At 45.7% G+C, this 17,688-nt stretch overlaps 2 protein-coding genes across 2 annotated transcripts; one reads left to right on the top strand and one right to left on the bottom strand.

Annotated features, from left to right (window-relative positions):
* Window positions 1–3: 3 nt before the first annotated feature.
* LOC119373704 (UPF0669 protein v1g209471) lies at window positions 4–4,939 on the bottom strand. Its single transcript, XM_037643767.2, has 3 exons — window positions 4,551–4,939; window positions 3,406–3,674; window positions 4–1,988 (listed from the first exon to the last, which is right to left on the bottom strand). Exons 1-3 carry the CDS (start codon window positions 4,576–4,578, stop codon window positions 1,671–1,673), a joined length of 615 nt encoding a protein of 204 aa, XP_037499695.1. The 5' UTR covers window positions 4,579–4,939; the 3' UTR covers window positions 4–1,670.
* Window positions 4,940–5,094: 155 nt separating this feature from the next.
* On the top strand, window positions 5,095–16,563 carry LOC119374841 (bifunctional lysine-specific demethylase and histidyl-hydroxylase NO66). The gene is made up of 12 exons (XM_037645044.2): window positions 5,095–5,419; window positions 5,530–5,649; window positions 5,772–5,947; window positions 7,987–8,307; window positions 9,493–9,600; window positions 9,709–9,743; window positions 10,404–10,498; window positions 10,658–10,741; window positions 11,531–11,635; window positions 13,666–13,807; window positions 14,818–14,932; window positions 15,964–16,563. Exons 1-12 carry the CDS (start codon window positions 5,372–5,374, stop codon window positions 16,223–16,225), a joined length of 1,611 nt encoding a protein of 536 aa, XP_037500972.1. The 5' UTR covers window positions 5,095–5,371; the 3' UTR covers window positions 16,226–16,563.
* Window positions 16,564–17,688: the final 1,125 nt, after the last annotated feature.

Genomic DNA, 17,688 nt, shown 5'->3' with positions numbered 1-17,688 from the left:
CGCTTCTGCTTCTTGCTTCATTTTATTTAGTCACAACTGTACAAAAGAAAACCCGTATGACAGGGTGATGTGGATTCCAACAAAAAAGCGGACAGTGTGGGAAGAAAAAAACTCAACACAGAACTTTCATGCAAAAGCACAAAGTCTGACTCAAGAATGTCAAGCATTTTTGGTTAAACAAATGCGACAAGTCCTTATGCAAACACTAATACAGCAGAGCTACTACAGGCAATGGACTTCCATGAGGCATAGCGCATACAAACACGTCATAGTGGTATCACCATCCTGTGTGGTGCCTATCAGCTACACTGTGGTCCCAGTGATGAACTGCTTTGTAAAAATGCTAGAGAAATCTCCATGACGACCTCCTTAGGCAACTCACAACCTCTCCTTCATGACAACCATAGATGAAGCCAGTAGTACTATAAACACGGCTCTCAGCAAATATTCGGCCCTTTCTTAGCCAACAGGGTTTCAACAGGTCCTGGTGAACATTCGGTGTGTTTGGCCCAAAGCTGATGGCCAAACCACTGAGCATGTGATCAAATTAAGCTCCTAGGCTGCTGATCTACAAAGTCTGCTGAGCAAAGCTGGACTTGAGTTGTATACTGAAAGACTGTGTCCACTTAACGGTTCTGCAGTATGCTAATTGAGCAGTGTTACAGACCTCATTAATTAGTCAAACAGTGTCAAATGGAGTATCAACGACTACATTCACACACTGCGTCGAAATATTTGTCTACCTGTGTCGTGTCATGTTTTACATCCAAACTTGGAACACAAAGCTACGACTGGCCATTGACTCTAGACTGATGAGGTACGCAGACTGTTGATGCAGATATGGCGTAATATCTAGATGCTTGGCACAATACATAGAGAGGAAGCATCCAATTATTCTGCGACACATTCGCATGACGAAGCAGGCGCCACACGCACGCGGCTTCACTTTCCTGCTTAGGTGAGGCCCGCCATGATTTACAGTTCTGTCAAACAAGATCTTGTTTCCATAAAAGAATAGTACATTTTGAGAGTCACACCTAGATGCAGCCAACTTATCACTTCCTTTTTAAAAACTTTTTAACACATCATCTAAAAGCTGAACGAAACCAATGCAGCTGACTCCCTTCTCTTCTACAGTGTGTAATAAGATACATGAAGTAACAGTATCGGTAGCCCAGTCATGATGAAAAGGCACTAAAATAATTATGGGACAGACCAATATAACCAGCAAACCAAGCAACAAGAAAATTTTAAAGTCAAGCGAATGGCACAGATGAAGCTATGAATACTTTGGCAGAGTGTATTTGATACAAGCAACATTTGTGGCAACACTAACCAGCTTTCGATTACATGCTAGACTGAAATGGCACTTACTGAAACTGGCAGACCTTCTACTGTAGTCGTTTAGACAAAAAGACCTGTACCTCCACGTTAAACATTATTGTTTAACTTTACTCACAGAATCCATGCTTCAATTTTTTTAAAACAGAGAACCATGTGGGCGTTCGAATATTGGCGCTAATGAACTTGCTTGTCTTTAAGAACTGGTCAAAGCGACAGTAGTAATTTCTGTAGTGAAAACCAAGACGTGAAATTTCAAGCACAAAGTTGCATTTCCCTATGTGCGCGTAGCAAAAGTGATATGGTAACAAGGCGGCCGATGAAAGCCTTCAGCCCTGCAGAATTTCTAGAAGCAACTTCAGCACACCAAGCAGGAAAGTCCACAAGAGAGATATCTCCTCCGACGGACCCATGTCGTCGGCGACATCATCCTCGGGCACTGCGGGGCGGTCCTGTTCACGACTGCCGGGTTGTTGCGACGCGGCATAGCCGTAGTCGTGGAACAGCAGATTCTCCGTTGAATCGTCCACGCGAACTTCGAGTTCGTACAGGCTGAGCTCGTGCGACGGATGGCCGTAGATGCCGATGCCCACTGGCCGTCCGAAGCTCCGCGGCAGGTCTACGCGCTCGCGGCCGCATGTTGTCGACTGCAAAGGCACCGATCGTTGTGAAAGTTGACTTATTACAGGTGGGTATCGAATCGAAAAAGGTAACTTGTTGACAATTTTAATGAGCGATATGCAATTCTAAGTTCAATGGAACTCTTTCAGCTTCAAAAGCAAGCAATCCATTGCCGTTGGCTAAATTATGTAGCTTTGTCACACTGGCAAGTTTACTGATGGAATATTCATGAACACAGGGTGCCGCTAGAGCAGATGTTTACACTAGCGGATTTGTCTTCTTCAGGGGTGCAGCTGCTTTCCTTAGCACGTGTATGTATATGCTTCGTAATCTCTCCTTCAACCCAAACAAAGGAGGAGGAGAGAGCGACTCTACGAAAGCAGGGGTAGGTGTGTGGTAGAAGGAGGGGCCGGCGTGCCTACAAGTCCGTTTGTCAAAACGTCGGCTCCAGCAACACCCCGTGTCCACGAATTTTTCATCTCCAAGGTTCCATGTTCCACTGGACATCTGCCCTTTTTGGATTGGCAGGCTTTCTGTCATTTTGAGTGAGTTCACTTCGCCACTAGTTTCTTTTACACACTGTCACACGGGAACGCTTAGTGACACTCGCTGCAAAAGGCACTTGCCGTCTAGTGCGTTTGCCAAACTCACTCAGCCGCATCGAAGTGTGTAGCCTTGGCAGTAGGGGCTCGAAAATACAGAAATTAATGTAGAAACCCGAGTTCCTAGTATTTTTAAATGATGGTTAGCAATCCATTGCTGTTGGGCAAGTTACATTTGCCCATCGACCTTACCCAATGCTATTTTATGATCTGCTAGCACACCTGCGTAGAGCCATAGTGCCGACAAAGTGTGTATGTTATTTGCGAAATTTGACACACCCATTAGACAAGGCAAAGGAAAGTAGTTAAAATAGTTCACAAGAAGGGTAACCTTCTACGTTGATGGCTTAACTCTGTATCACACAAAGGTTAGCGGTGTCAGTTCCTTGCTAATATAGTCCTTTGCTGAAGTTTTAGCACAGAACATAGGCACAGAATAAAACTTAAGAGGCTTAGTCTGATGCAGCTACCTGTTTAGAATGACATGACTGACCAAATTCAGTACTTCTGCGTTGGCAAACAAGTTCTGGAAATCTCGCGACATGGAGAAAGGGTTATAAAAAGGAAGATTGTTATCCACCCGCTTGTAGCACAAAGCTACAAGGAAGTCAATGTGGATTTCTTGGAAAGAAAGCTGTGCAGATGAAGGACCGGCAGTTGAACCCGGGACCAACGCCTTTCCACGATGGTATCTGTGCTACCTGAGTTGACCAAGAGCCCAATAGATTGCAGTGAGAGAGAGAATTAATCAACAACGCGTGGACGACAACTGTTCCCTTTTGCACTTCTTCCTTCGTGCTGGAACAGATATTTCTAAGAATGTGAAGCTGCTGGTGCTTACCTGCGCGCAATGACTGTCCAGGTCAAAGGTTGGCTGTGCATTCCGCTCGGCCACGTACAGGTCGGGATCTCCGGCCAGTGGGTGAACCAATATGGTGACAGCACCAGGCTTCGAAAGGGTGTAGTAGCTGTAATTACCGGCGCCAACGGCGCCGGTCACCTTTTCACGGAAGCCAGTCGGCTCGCACGACGAAGTGTGAGCCCATAGCACTAGCAGTGCGATCACAGCTGGAAGCTGTAGAGTGGCGACACCACTTTCTCGTTTGTGCCCTGTAACGTCAAACCTTAGGTCAACCATAGAACTCCAGGACAAAATGCATAGTGAAGAGCTTGACGAAAGTTCATCTGATCAGGTGATACGGTGAAGTATGCAGTCACTGACCAATGTGTGAAAGGGACAACTGACAACCACTCGTTTGTAGCATGTAGACACAAGGAAATCTATACAGATTTCTCAGAAACAAAAGCTTCTAGTTGAAGAAACATTCATCCTGGTCCGGGGATCGAACCCGGGACCAACGCAGTTATCGTGCATTTCATATATCTCATCCATGTGAAAGCTTCTGTTTGCGAAGGCGTTACAGCAAATGAAAATACGTTTCGGTTTAATTAGACACAGAACCGGACTACATTATGTAGCCAGTGCTGTCGCGGTGAATGCATTTTAGCTGGGAGTCCGCAGCAGCTTTACGGACGCAGGCTGTCACTGGAAATGGCAGGCAGCCTGCGACCACACAGCTGGGGCGGACGCCCAACAAAAAGCGTTCATTACTGCAAAACATTGTCAGCTTTGCACCCAAACTCAAAGGCACACTGCTAACGGTATACTAACGCTAGATGCAGCACTAAGTATGATGTGGGTGTATTACATACAAGTAGTCCAAAGACGCGAGCTGCAACAACTTCTGACGTAGTTCGTCAGTGAACTCTGTGATGCGAACGCAAGAAACGTAGTGTCTGAGGCGGAACGAATGCAATTATAATCAGGAAACGAAGTTTAATGTACGCATACCCATAAGATAGCAAAACGCCGAGTCAATGCATCGGCCGAGTCTGCACTGGAGCTAAAAGCTAAACAACCGGCTCAAAGTACCACCCTGTCAATGCATGTAACTGACGAACATCGCAAGCAGTTGTGTCACTCACCGCAAAGTAAACACCTGAACAACATCATCGACGACGTAACGAAAGTAGGAACACGAAAGTCATGTCACAAAAGTCGCAGGCTCGGTTTCTTTGCTTTCACGAATCTGGGTGAGCTGGCAGGCAAAGTTAGTGATCGCTGTAGTCGGTACGATCGTCTAAACGCACACGGATGACGAAGGTACTGCAACGTACGGCGTGAATACAAAAACGATATGAACAGCGGCGTAGCAGCGGCGCCAACATCAAAACGACGCAACAATCATACGGAAGACGCGTGATAAATGCAACGCATGTTTATGGGTTTGCGTTCAGCCGCTCTCGCGGGCTAATCGAGTTTGCAAGGATCATCGGCAGAGTTGCCCACTTTCGTAACCACGTTGAAACGTTAGATAACCGAGTCGCTAAGGAAAATAAAACACCAATAAAAGCGGAGCGGCAACAGTGCACCAAGGCGAAGCAAAGAAACGGGGAAAATTTTCCGCCAACGCAAGCCTTTAATTTTTTCAAGCCACACGGAGACGAGACGAGCCAAACCGTAGTCGACAGTGTGCAACGCGTGCTGCCGGTTTCACTGCGCTCGTGTTTATTCTGTGTGTTGTGTGGGTTGTTACGGAACGCCAGTCATCGTGACAACGTAGTGTCGTACAAACAGTTGCGGCATGCGTCATTTCGAGCTCAGTGACTGCTAAAACGTGTGCGACTGTGCTGCTTTCAGGCTGAGAGACGTTCAAGTCCACTTCGCACAAAACACCAGCCTGAGGCGGCTTGTTAGTTTAGCGCACGTGTTGTCCAAAGCGTGGACCCGTTTGCGTGCGCGCGAAATGAACAGGAAGACGGAATCTGCGATTGCAGTGTACAGAAAACGAAAGGTATGCATACAAAACGCTGTGCCGTCGACTTTCTTTACTGTCACTTGACGTTTCAATGATGTTACACTCGACACTATTTGATCCTGTGTTGACTGCTCAAACTACCGCAGGATACGAAAGAAAACAAGAAATCCGCCAAAATCCCCAATGCCCGTTCTCCCGGTACACCTGGGAAAGTCGCAGACAAGAAGCGCCAACGCCACAAAAGAAAGTGCTCGACTACTCCCCAGGTATACTGTTCATACCGCATAAACCGGAGTTTAAGCAGGTGTCCTAGTTCTAGTAAGCTGCTGCTTCCGATTTGATGGTTCGGCGTAAAACAACGGCAATTTCCTTTACTCTGATTTTGCAGCAAAACGGCAAGATGAGAAAGCAAGAGCAGTGCGCTGTTTATGAGAGCGTGAACGGGTCCACATCTAGCGATGACTCGGAAGCAGCAAAGCCGATCGTCTCGGGAGGCAGTGAACTTGCCGCTGAACGTTGTTTCGACTGGCTCATTCAACCAGTTGAAAGGGACCGCTTCTTCAGGTTGGTAGTGAAACGATAAACGCTCTACCGTAACTTATTGCTTACTTCCAGTGTTCAGCTCAGATTTATGCTGTGATGTGTGCTAACGTGTATTAATTGATTGATGGAATGATTGATCGATTGATTTGCTTATCACAATACATGTGATGGGAGGCGAAGGGAAAAGCCATTCAAGGATGGCTTGAGGGAGTCGTTTTGCCCCCGTATTAACAAATACGCCAGCACAGGCACAGGCATTTTGTTTACATTGTTGTACACTCCGACAAACCATCGTTATAAACACAACATTGTCATACACTTTGACGAAACCACCAAATTATTCAAATGAATCATTATGTGTTTCCCTACACAGGTTGTCATGCATTAACATGCATCACATCTGCATGATACCCCAGCACAACACTTCATTTCAAATCTTGCATTGTAATGGTGGCATTGTAAAAATTAAGTGCAAATCAATGACAGCTCTAAAGGTCAATTTTAGGCTAGGAAGAACCCGCACAGGTCAGACAAGTTTACTTTGCAAATATCGCTTTGTTTTAGATGCGAAGTATCTTATGGCGGAGTTCAATCCGGTGGTGGTGGTGGTGTGCGGCGTGACCACCCTTACTGCGCATGCGCATACCCTCTCCCATCCCCCTCTCCACTTCCCCCATCGGCAGCATACCCAAAGAACGCCAACGGAACGCGATCGTGCAAGTGCTCCGGCTTCGCATCGCCTCATGGTCCCCTTCAGCGGGATATCGTGTAATTTTTTTATAATAGTTGCAGACAAGTGAAGCCAAAGAAGATATCACATGGTGAATATGAATATAGTTTGCAAATAACTCAATAGCATCATATTGCACCACTACTCACTTGGTTGCCAAAGCTGGCCTTGCGCTAGGCATGGTAGCTAAAGCATTCTAATACTATTACACATATTTAACCGTGACATTGAAAAGATTCAATGAAATACAAATATTCTAGTCCACTGAATGTGCTCAGAGTTTGCCGGCTTGTTGTAGGATGCATACTGGTTAATGTGCAATGCATGATTCAACCCTCAAAACATTGGCGTCGTGGCCCTTTTAAAGAAGTTCTGACACCAATTTTCGAAGGTCAGTTGACTTTCCCATACCAATCTCCTGTAGACAGAGATGGCTCAGAGCAAGTCCGAAGCTCAGTAAACGCTGGTAAGATACTTTATGTTGACGTTAAAGTAGAGTTTAGCATGGTGCACGTACTGACATCGACAGTATCGTGTTGTCAGGCTACAGTGTCAGTTCTGGTGATTTCGTGCACCAGTGCGTCTAGTTGTGATGGTGTCAGGTACAAAAACATTCAAGATGGCCGCTTATGCATCACCAATGGAGCCACGAAGTGGCTCTGGAAACATCACGATGTCTTGCGCGAGCACGTGGCAAGAAGCTGAGACCATGTTGTGACGTCAGAGTACAGTAGGAACCGAAACTAGCTTTTAAAAACATGCTGTAATTACTTGATCAGTGTGCACTCACGCTTACCAGTACATTTTCTAGGCCCTCGAGGGCTTGGCCTTTCATTTGGCTCAAAGAAAAGATCAAGGCAGCTTTGCGCTAGTGGTGCCAAGCCTGAAGGAAGCGAGGAGCTGGGAGGCCTTCCTTGTTGCTCTTTATTTTTCTCTTTCTCATTTTCTATCTTTTTTCTATCTCTTTTTTGTGTCTATTTCTTTCTATCACTTTCTCCCTCTGTATTTCTATCTGTTTTTGTCTTTCTTTCCTTTCATTTTCTCCATTTTTATCTCTGTCTTACTCTCTCTCTCTGTACTCGTCCTCTCGCCCAGCACAGTTATTGCATACCATGCTGGACAAATCAGCACACATGTCCTGAGGTAAAGAAGAGGACAAAGAGAGCACGTGCCGGTGCATGATGATGATATTTTTTTTTTTTTTTTCACGACTAATCGAGTTTCTCCGAGCTTAAACAGCTTTGCTGTTAAAATGACAACTGAACATTTTTGTGTTGCTGCCCCTTTAATTTGTATTTTTGACAATACACATGCCTGGCTACGCTCGCAGAGAGCTGTGGGAGAAGAAGCCCATGCTGGTCAGGCGCCACCAGCGCGACTTCTATCAGGGCCTGATGAGCTGCGACCAGCTGGACCGGATACTCCGCGAGCGGAGTCTCTTCTTCACGGAGAACATCGACCTGACCACCTACGAGGGGGGCAGGCGAGAGACGCACAACCCGGAGGGACGCGCCCACGCCGCAGTCGTGTGGGACGCCTTTCAGAAGGGCTGCTCGGTGCGCCTGCTCAACCCGCAGACGTACAGCCGTGCAGTGTGGCGCCTCTGCTCCGTGCTGCAAGAGTTCTTTGGCAGCTTTGTGGGGGCCAACATGTAAGTGTTCACTTAATCTCTTACTTCCTTATCATATCACCTGTTCGGAGGTGCCACCTACAAGTTAGCAGGGGTGTGCTCGCCCCTCCACCCTTTGAACTTGCCCAGCCAGGGGAAAAGGGGGGGGGGTGCACTTTGCCCCTACTGAGATGGCAGCTGCGGCCGCCATCTCAGTAGGGGCACGGTAAAACGTTAGTGTTCAGTGAAGCAAAAAGGAGGGTTTTCCTGACACGCCCTACAAGTTTAATATGACAAATTTCCTTTTAAACAGCCTAAAAGTCATGGCAAATTTTATTGCAGTTGAATTCACCAACACTCCTCCCGATATTTTACTTTCGTAAGGAACAAAGATCTCTTATTTTATAATTAACCAAGCGTTTATGTTAACAGAGCAAAACCACTTGATTTTTAAGTGGGTACCACCGAGATAAACGGTGGGCAAGTGCTGGCTTCACTTTTGCTGGTAAGGTGTTGCAAGAGCTTCCATTCCAGCATTTTTCTAAACCCCCTTGTTTGTACTATGCTGCTGGAATGAATTTTGGTTAATTAAATTAAACTTCCACATTTTCATCGCAACAATGTTACGTTCAGCTTCACCTCCTTTTCATGCTTGAGAACTTCAGCTTTTTAATTTTGTGCATCCCGCAGAAAACCTCAATACATCCACGCATTTCTCACGCCCACTGTGGACTAACAGAAGTTGTCGATGGCAAAAAGCTCTTACCAAATACTATCTGAGCAAATCCATGCATCTAGCTCTCTTTTTCACGCTGGGACGGTGCTGGTATATTGGCATACATACAATTTTTTTTCGGTGATACTACCTCAGTGAAGACTGACAGCAAATCGTGTTTGGAAGCCAGATTTCTTCTATGCTTTATTGTTTTCTCTATGTTATTTGTCCATGTTCTCCATTGTCCATTTCTCCATGTTTATTGTTTTCTCCATGTACTTAACAAAGTGTATTGTTTTGAATGTGCTTGTTGTGTTTATATAATGTATTATTCCATTGAGCACTGGACGAAAAATGGTAATATTGAAATATTTCTTCAAAAGTAGTTTGGAGGGTAATGGATCAAGTTACTTGACATCTGGTTACTGATACTGTAGCTCCAGGGTGTCTTATGCCGTATACGCAGCTTCTAGTTTTTCATATTTGGAACCCTGCCATTGTCTGTTTCGTAGGTACCTGACCCCAGCTGGATCCCAAGGGTTTGCTCCACACTACGATGACATTGAGGCATTCGTTGTTCAACTGGAAGGCCGAAAGTGCTGGCGCCTTTACGCTCCAATGTTTGTACCCTACTCGTCCTACTTACGTTTTTTATGCCTCTGCTCCCTAGATTTGTGACAAACATATTGATTTCTGTCAACAACAATGGCTGTTTGTTACTTTCGCAGGGACCCCTCGGAAGAGCTCCCACGATTCTCAAGTGGCAAGTGCACATCTGTTTTGCTACCTGTTCTTGTCGCGCATAGCACCGGAAAAAACTTTTGATATTGAAGTCCCGTTAACTTCTTTCGAAAGTTTGGAAACCTATACGACAAACCTTCTTAACTTGGTTTTATAAAACGAGAAGGAATGTCCGAACGAAGTCAGCTTCTCCACACTGTAGAGATGTTACGCAGTCAAACATACACAATGAGTTTTGGTGTAAAGTATTGTTAGTGGAAAGGAGCCACTGTCGTAGGACATAATGCGTTCCTGAATTAATTACTCGCCCATCCATCATCTCCTGTCATGTTATGGAATCAAGACACCTAACAAGTGTACTGGAATGCCTTCAGAGCTGTTATGGATGTCGCCATGGTGATTTGAGCCCTTATTAATACAGTCGAACCCGCATATCTTGAACCCACATATAACAAATTATTGCATGTTTCAAAGAGATGTAAAATCCCCTGGAATATATTTTTAACATTTAAAATATTTCATATATCAAATTACCTGTGTATAGAACTTTCTTGTGATTCCCTTCAGATTCGATATATCCAGGGTCGACTGTATAGCATACTTTTAACTTTTAGAGTAATTGTCTACTGATGTGATGTTATACTACAGTTGCCGTTAACTTTCCTGCTTCCTTTCTGTTCAGTAAATTTTAGTTCTGAAGAAGTGGGGGACCCAATCTTGGAGGCAGTCTTGGAGCCAGGAGACTTGCTTTATTTTCCTCGAGGCATCATACACCAGGTATGGGGACTCATCATTGTCTTTTTTTTAACACCATTAAAACCTATGTTCGAGTAACGTTTTACAATAGCACCTGAGTGTCTTGTAGTTTCTCTCGAAGCATTAAAAAAAAAGAAAAGGTGCATGGATCTGTACCGTTGTGCACCGCTCTCTTTTCAGGCGTACACCCCCGACGACACCCACTCCCTGCACCTAACCCTCTCTACGTACCAACGAAACACATGGGGTGATCTTTTTGAAAAGGTGTGTTCCAAAGCGAGTTCCTTTGCAGCAAATAACTGTCCATTGTGTGTTTTGCGCTTCCAAGTATATTATCATGAATCCTTACAAACTCACCCAAGTATCTGCTCTTCTAAAGTGTCCATTCGTTTGTTGCCTTGCATCACAGAGGTGTGCTGATGATGCTGGCTGTCCTTCTGAACCCTCTCCACAAGGGCTAGCTGGTCCCAAGGGTTCTAGCTGGACAGCCGGGCCTCCCACTACTCCTCAGTTGTTAGATGTGTTTAGGACATGAACGAAAGAAGGGGAATTTTTTTTTCGAGGGGCTCATTTCTTTGTTAGACACAACCATATCAATTCAGCAGACAATCAGGCCAAGGAAGGCATAGGGGATAATAACTGTTGTCTTTAACTGTGGTGTAGTAATTATGACGTAAATTGAAATGAATTAAAAGTGGAGGAAAAATCACCCTTTCCATCGGTGGGATCCGAACCCACAACCTGAGAATTAGTGTTTGATGCTCTACCAATTGAGCTACGACGGAATGCGCTTCCCCCGTCTACTTTGGTGGGTATTTCTGCATGCGTGATCCCTGGGAGTGTTAGCCAGCAGCGCTCGTAGCCAAGGCGGTGAGTGTGGAACATTCTTTTCTCCAGAGGGCATCACGTGGCATGTGATCTTTGCTTGACGCAGCAGCTGACCAATGGCCTATATAGCAGATGCACGCTGAAGAACATTGCGATGGTAGTTTAGAGCACATTAGCCCGAGTGTGTCTGCCCATTTCATAATTGTTTCAATGTGTCTCATTCAGATGATCCCCCAAGCGGTGAAGCTGGCGATGGAAGAAGACGTCGAGTACAGGAAGTCACTGCCAAGAGGCTACCTCAACTACATGGGCGTGGTCAATTCAGACGTGGTTTGTGGTCTTTTGTCAGCTTGCTTGCTTTTTGTGGAACAGTGTGTTTGACTTGAAACAGGTATATGCAGCATAAAACCTACTGCACTTTCACACAAGCATTGTTAGTTTGTATATTAATTGAAACTGCTGTATTGTAAGTTGACTATAAAGAATGCGTGCGATTGTGGCACATTTGGAGTGAAGTCATTGAGATTACTAAGCTGAACTGAAAGGCTCACAAAAAAGCCTTGCTCTAAACGCTGTAGACAAAGAAGGTAGGAGATACGCAAAGCCCTTGGTGTGTGCACTACCTTCTTTCTTTACGTTGTCTAGTGGAAAACTTTTTCACAATTCATAACCAGCTCGCCTGAATCGTCCTTTCAAGAGGCTTGGTTGTTTGTCAGTTACTGTAACCATAGAAAGACAACAGAAGAAGAAGCATAGATAAAAGTAACTGTTATCTTTTAATGGCAATATACAGCCGCCCAAATCTTTAACTATCCTGCGCGAGTGCTGACTTTTTTGTGCGCCAGCGCCGTATGGCGGAGCCAAGTTGCAAACAGGGCAAGAGTAAGCGCAAAAAAAAAAAGCATTTGCATTGCCAGATAACAAATGAACGATCCACATTTGTCAGCTTATCTTATGCGCAGGGGCGTGTGACGTATCTGCGGATTTCATTTTCTCGGTTCCTTGCTGATCTTCGGAATATAAGAAACGAGCAAGACGTGCTGCCTGTTCATCTGAAGTGAGTTAATGCAGGGTGACATTCTCACGAAGGAACAGCCAAGCAGACAATGGGCCCAGCTGAGTGTGCTTCGTGGGCATGCGCTTACTCTCGCCCTGTTTGCAACTTGGCTTTGTCGTACGGCGATGACGCACAAAAAAGTCGGCGCTCGCACACGATAGTTCAAGATTTGGGTGGCTGTACTACGAACAATAAAGAGGAACAAGAATAGATAAAAAGACAACTTGCCACGGGTGGAAGACATCTGTACGATGAGTGCAATGCTATAACAATGAGCCTCTGCTAAGGCTGTCCAAACTTTCTTGTGTCTTTGCCCTTGGATATTGCATCTCCTTCTATCCACTGCAATAGCTTAGTGATTGTTGTTGTGCCACACAAGGTTGTGGGTTTGATTCCCAGTTGCAGCGGGCACGTTGCAGTTAGGGTGGAATGCAAAAGAGTTTGTGTAGAGTGCGTTGGGCGCGCGTTCTTATACACCCAGGTGGTCACAGTTAACCCAGAGCACTCCACTAATGTGTCCCTGTTGACCCATTGCACAATATCGGGACGTTGAATCCCATGTATTTTTTGTCTGTTCGTTTATAACGACAGTTATACGTAGCTCTTCAAGGTAATGTCACTGGTAATTTTGTCTTGTCACAGTTGTCTCACGCGCACCCCTGCCATGCCAAACATCTGCGTGTGAATTGAGAAAATAACAACGGTGATGCGTTTTTCTTATAGCTTGTTCTGCTTGCACATATTGTTATCGACATCTTTTCTTGGTAAACATGTGCTTTTTATTCATCTCGCTGGCTCACTGACTATGCCGTTTTGCTATTGCACAAGAGGTTGCATGTTTGAACTCTTGGTCGTGGCAGCCACATTCTTATTGGGGCGTTATGCAAAAGTACTCATGTGCTGAACTTATGGTGCACGTTAGCCCTATAAATAAAATGCTGAGGTAAGTTTAGCCTAATCACCAGACTCCTCAATCTGATTTGGATCTAGAGAGTACTGTAACGACTTCATTCAGACATGTGTGTGTTCGCATCTGTGTAGGCCACAGTCAGCTACACACGACACAAGAAAGCTGCATCGCAGATGAGGTGCCTGGTAGATGCAGCTTTCAGCGAATTACCGAGAATCTGCAGATGACAGTTTGAGACTTTGGGCCGGGGGGGGGGGGGGGTTGTTAGGTAAGGGAGATGTCACGAACCAGTAAACCGAATGCTGTTGCAGTGTCTGCCCTATGCAGAATTCTCAGAACTGTACAGACACGAATTGGAGTTGCAGTTGTGTACAATTGCCTGAACTTGCGCAGCCAAGCAAAGCACGCGAAGCCTTCCTGGACAAAGTGCGTCACCTGGTGGAGAAGTTGGTAAACTATTGCCCAGTCGATGCAGCCGTCGATCAGAACGGCAAAGCTCGCCTTCATGAAGCCCTTCCCCCACTCCTTTCACAAGGTGAGCACCTGGATTCCGCTGCTGCAAATTTGTGCACACCATGGCCTCTGGTTTATCTTTAAAAGGGAGACTAATCCCAAACACTGTGTCAATTTAGACTGATAAATTATTCCCCAAAGACTCTATAGTCATCAATTTCGTGATCGTGGGTTCATCATTAGAAGCGGAAACAAAGGTCAGCATCTCATTTGAATTTCCCACTGAAACCCTAACACTTGACTGTCAATGTGATGCCACACATTTCTCTCTTTTGTACTTTGGTCACGTTTAATTTTAAAGAAATCTCCTAAAATTTGCAATGTTGAGTCTTTGGCTGCCTCAGAACACACTGTGGTTCATTTGATCGTCAGGGCAAGTCGATGTGGGTACTCGGGTTTGCCAGCCTACCAAGCATCGTCTCGTGGCAAGATGGGTGTTATTGGCATTGTGGAAGGGCAGTTTACTGATACAAGTAAAATGAAATTGGCTTGCACTAGGCAGGAGCGATTAAGCATACAGAGAAGCCTTCATCATGCAGTGGACATATACAGTAGGCTAATAACAAAGCCATTGAAGCTAATCAGGAGGCTCTCATTGTGGCGTCTCTCATAGCCTGAGAGTTGCTTTGGAACTGTAAACTTCACCGTCTAATATCAACGTGCATTTCTTAAATAAGGAGAATTTTTGCTGGCAAAGCAGCAAGCACCATTTTATGATTCATCTATTGTCATGTCCATTTCGATGCGTTGCACATGTTGGTTATTTTGGCGAATAACTGTGCAGAGGACCCGCCGCGGTGGTCTAGTGGTTATGGTGCTTGACTGCTGACCCGAAGGTCGCGGGATCGAATCCCGGCCGCGGCGGCCGCATTTCGATGGGGGTAAAATGCTAGAGGCCTGTGTGCTTAAATTTAGGTGCACGTTAAAGAACATTAGGTAGTCTAAATATCTGGAGCCCTCCACTGCGGCGTCCCTCATAATCGTATCATGGTTTTCGGACGTCAAACCCCTGCAATTGTTATAACTGTGCAGAGGAGCGGCGACGCAGTGTTCACAGCGGTGAACGCTGGCATCGAGGCCAAGTCATGCACGTGCAGGAGCTGGATCCAGATGCACAAGTGCGTCTAGCTCGCAGGAATGCGGTCAGGTGGGTGTTCTTCAAAATTAAGAGGCAGCTCGTTTGCACCACTCTTTGAAGGTTCTCACTTTCATGGCCTGGGCAGTACAGTTGAAACCCCGCAAAAACGAAATCAACAGGGAAACTGAAACACTTCATTATTGCGAGCATTTCGTTATCGGGAAACGGTCAGCAAAGCGACAATACAACAAAATTTCGTTAGCTTGCCTTGTCGGCCCTTGCCATGTGGTAAACGCATAGATGTTTGCAACACAACAAGGCAAGAATTTAGTTGTTGTGCGATTGCGTTATTGCAGGTTTTGGCTGCATTCTATTTCCTTTTCAGGGAGATACCACAGTTGGCTTTAGCAAAACTTAATGAAACTGCTCAATCTCATTCAGTTTCCTGCACCGATTTCTGGTACGCAATCATTTTTATAGTGAACTTAGTTCCAGAGGTAATTAATAACATATCATTGTTTTTGCTAAGAAGGAAGCAAATTATGCAGCACTTCAATAATGTCCAGCTTGAAATGTGGCTAATTCGTCATTTAATGTACGGCCAAGAAAAAGAAAATTGGAACTAACAATATGGAAATGCGTGGACATGCTGAGCTTCGGGGAAGTAAAGGGTTAACCACAAGTGAAGGCAATTAGCCTTTTAGAGGGTGCCAAGCCCTAATGAATAGGTCGTGAAACGTTTTGGTATGGTCTCTGCATGCCTTTCGATCTCCGAGGCTCGTTCTGGTGATCCCTTTTGATAAAACGGATGCTTAGGTGAGTTGATTCATACTTCAGAAAGATTAAACAGCACAAAAAAAAAGGACAAAACGCATAGAAAAATGCACATATGCAGCGCTGAATCTGAATCAGCCCTGTATCTGTGCATCTTTCTGTGTGTGCCATCTTTTTTGCGCTGTTTAATGATCTTGGTTACTCCAGATCACCACACAAAGCTCCGCCCCTCAACCAAAACGGCATAGGGCAGCACAGGAAAGTGAAAAAGGCGGATCGCAGTCGTGTCTTTCGATTGGTTGACAATGACTCCCCGCTTCCTCCAGGATGGTCGTAGAAGAGGAGGAGGTGCGCCTGTACCACTCGTTCGACAACAGCCGGCGATACAAGGGGCGTGACCCGCAGTGGATTGTCTTGGGTGACGACCAAGCGCCGGCCGTAGAGGCGCTCGTGCTCGCTTACCCCGGCTACGTCAAGGTCGACGACCTCCCGCTGGACAACCCCGTCGACCGGCTCGAACTGGCCAGCCTCCTCTACGACAAAGGGATTCTCGTAACCAAGCAGCCGCTTGAAATCGCAGACGACTAGGCTCGTCGTAGTGGCTTTGTGTGGGGAATCGTGCGCTGCGCAGCCCAAGGCAGCTGGCAGATTGGTGCCTGCATGTATGCAGCCCTTTGCAATCATAAGTGCCGACTTCAGTTTCGGCCAGCTCTCCTGCAGGGACATTTTGCCTGGGGGAAATGGGATGCTTTGACGGTAGTGTGTCTGTACTATCTTTACACCTCGATGTTGGTCAGATGAAGTGACAGAGATTGCCTGTTGAACGTGTGGCATTTAGTCGTGCTGAAATCATCGTACTGTCGCCTGAGGTAATCATGACATTCTATTGCAAATAAAGCCATTCGGTACATCACTGTCGACAGTTGGGATCAGTGCTTTTTGCTATATATTGTGCCAAGCGACAACAGTGGGAACAAAGAGCGTCTTTGCTTGCCCAAAATGCTGATTTATTAATGTAATAGCTTGAATTTGCCAGCCTCCTCTATGACAAGGAGATGCACATAACCAAACAGCCACTTGAAATAAATCGTGTTCAGCTCAAGGAAGCTGGCAGTTTTGATGACCAGTGCCCGCATGTGCAGGGTCTGTACCTAATGTAATAAGACTGGGGCTGGTAAAAGGAATTTATTGATCAGATTGGGACGCATTAATTAAACTTTTTAAAATAGTTTTCTTGGACATCGATATACCAATTACAACGCGATGCCCATGCAGCAAAGGCCCTCTAAAAGTCGGCTGCCGTGACTTCTCTCAGAGACTCTGTGACAGCCCGTTGGATGGCGGGAACAGCGTCGAAACGGTGACCTTTCCGGCTTCTCTCGAGATTTGGGAACAGGAAGAAGTCTGCTACGCTCACGTCAGGGCTGCACGAGGACTGCATCAGCTTTGATGTAAGCCCGGCAGACTTCTTCCTGTTCCCAAAGCTCTGGAGAGGTCACCGTTTCGACGCTGTTCCCGCCATCCAACTGGCTGTCACGGAGTCTCTGGGAGAGGTTATGGCAGCCCACTATCAGGGAGCCTTTGCTGATTACGAATAGTGTTGTAATCAGTGTATTGACGCCCAAGGAAACTATTTTGAAGAATTTAAATAATATGTACTGATTGGATCGATAAATTCTTTTTACTAGCACCAGCCTCATTATTTTACGGACAGCCCCTGTATGCAGCCCTTTGCAGATATAAATGCAGACTTTAATTTCAGCCAGCTTTCCTGCAGAGACAGTTTGACTGTGGGAGACTGGATGCTTTGACAGTAGACACGGTGCCACTGTGTCTGTGCTGTCTTCACACCCCAATGTAGGTCGAATGAAGTGACAGAGACCGTCTCACGAATGTGTGGCATTAAGTGTCGTCGAAATCATTGCACTGTCGCCCGAAGTAATCGTGACATTCTCGTGCAAATATAAAGCTATTCAGTACATGACAATCAATGGTTGCAATAAGTGCTTTTTCTATATTTAATTGCCAACATGCAGGAGACTCTCATTAAA

The sequence above is a fragment of the Rhipicephalus sanguineus genome, chromosome 11 (assembly GCF_013339695.2).
Source record: "Rhipicephalus sanguineus isolate Rsan-2018 chromosome 11, BIME_Rsan_1.4, whole genome shotgun sequence".
Taxonomy (NCBI): Eukaryota; Metazoa; Arthropoda; class Arachnida; order Ixodida; family Ixodidae; genus Rhipicephalus; species Rhipicephalus sanguineus.
Note: the sequence above shows the minus strand (reverse complement) of the source record. Positions and strands in the feature narration are given on the sequence as shown.

Coding starts and splice junctions, on each gene's coding strand:
- LOC119373704 (XM_037643767.2), bottom strand. CDS start 4,578: ATGATGTTGTTCAGGTGTTTACTTTGCG. Junction 3,675..4,550: donor GTTCAGGTGTTTACTTTGCG/GTGAGTGACACA, acceptor TTGACGTTACAG/GGCACAAACGAGAAAGTGGT. Junction 1,989..3,405: donor TGGACAGTCATTGCGCGCAG/GTAAGCACCAGC, acceptor GTGCCTTTGCAG/TCGACAACATGCGGCCGCGA.
- LOC119374841 (XM_037645044.2), top strand. CDS start 5,372: ATGAACAGGAAGACGGAATCTGCGATTGCAGTGTACAGAAAACGAAAG. Junction 5,650..5,771: donor AGTGCTCGACTACTCCCCAG/GTATACTGTTCA, acceptor CTGATTTTGCAG/CAAAACGGCAAGATGAGAAA. Junction 10,742..11,530: donor GGGGTGATCTTTTTGAAAAG/GTGTGTTCCAAA, acceptor TGTCTCATTCAG/ATGATCCCCCAAGCGGTGAA.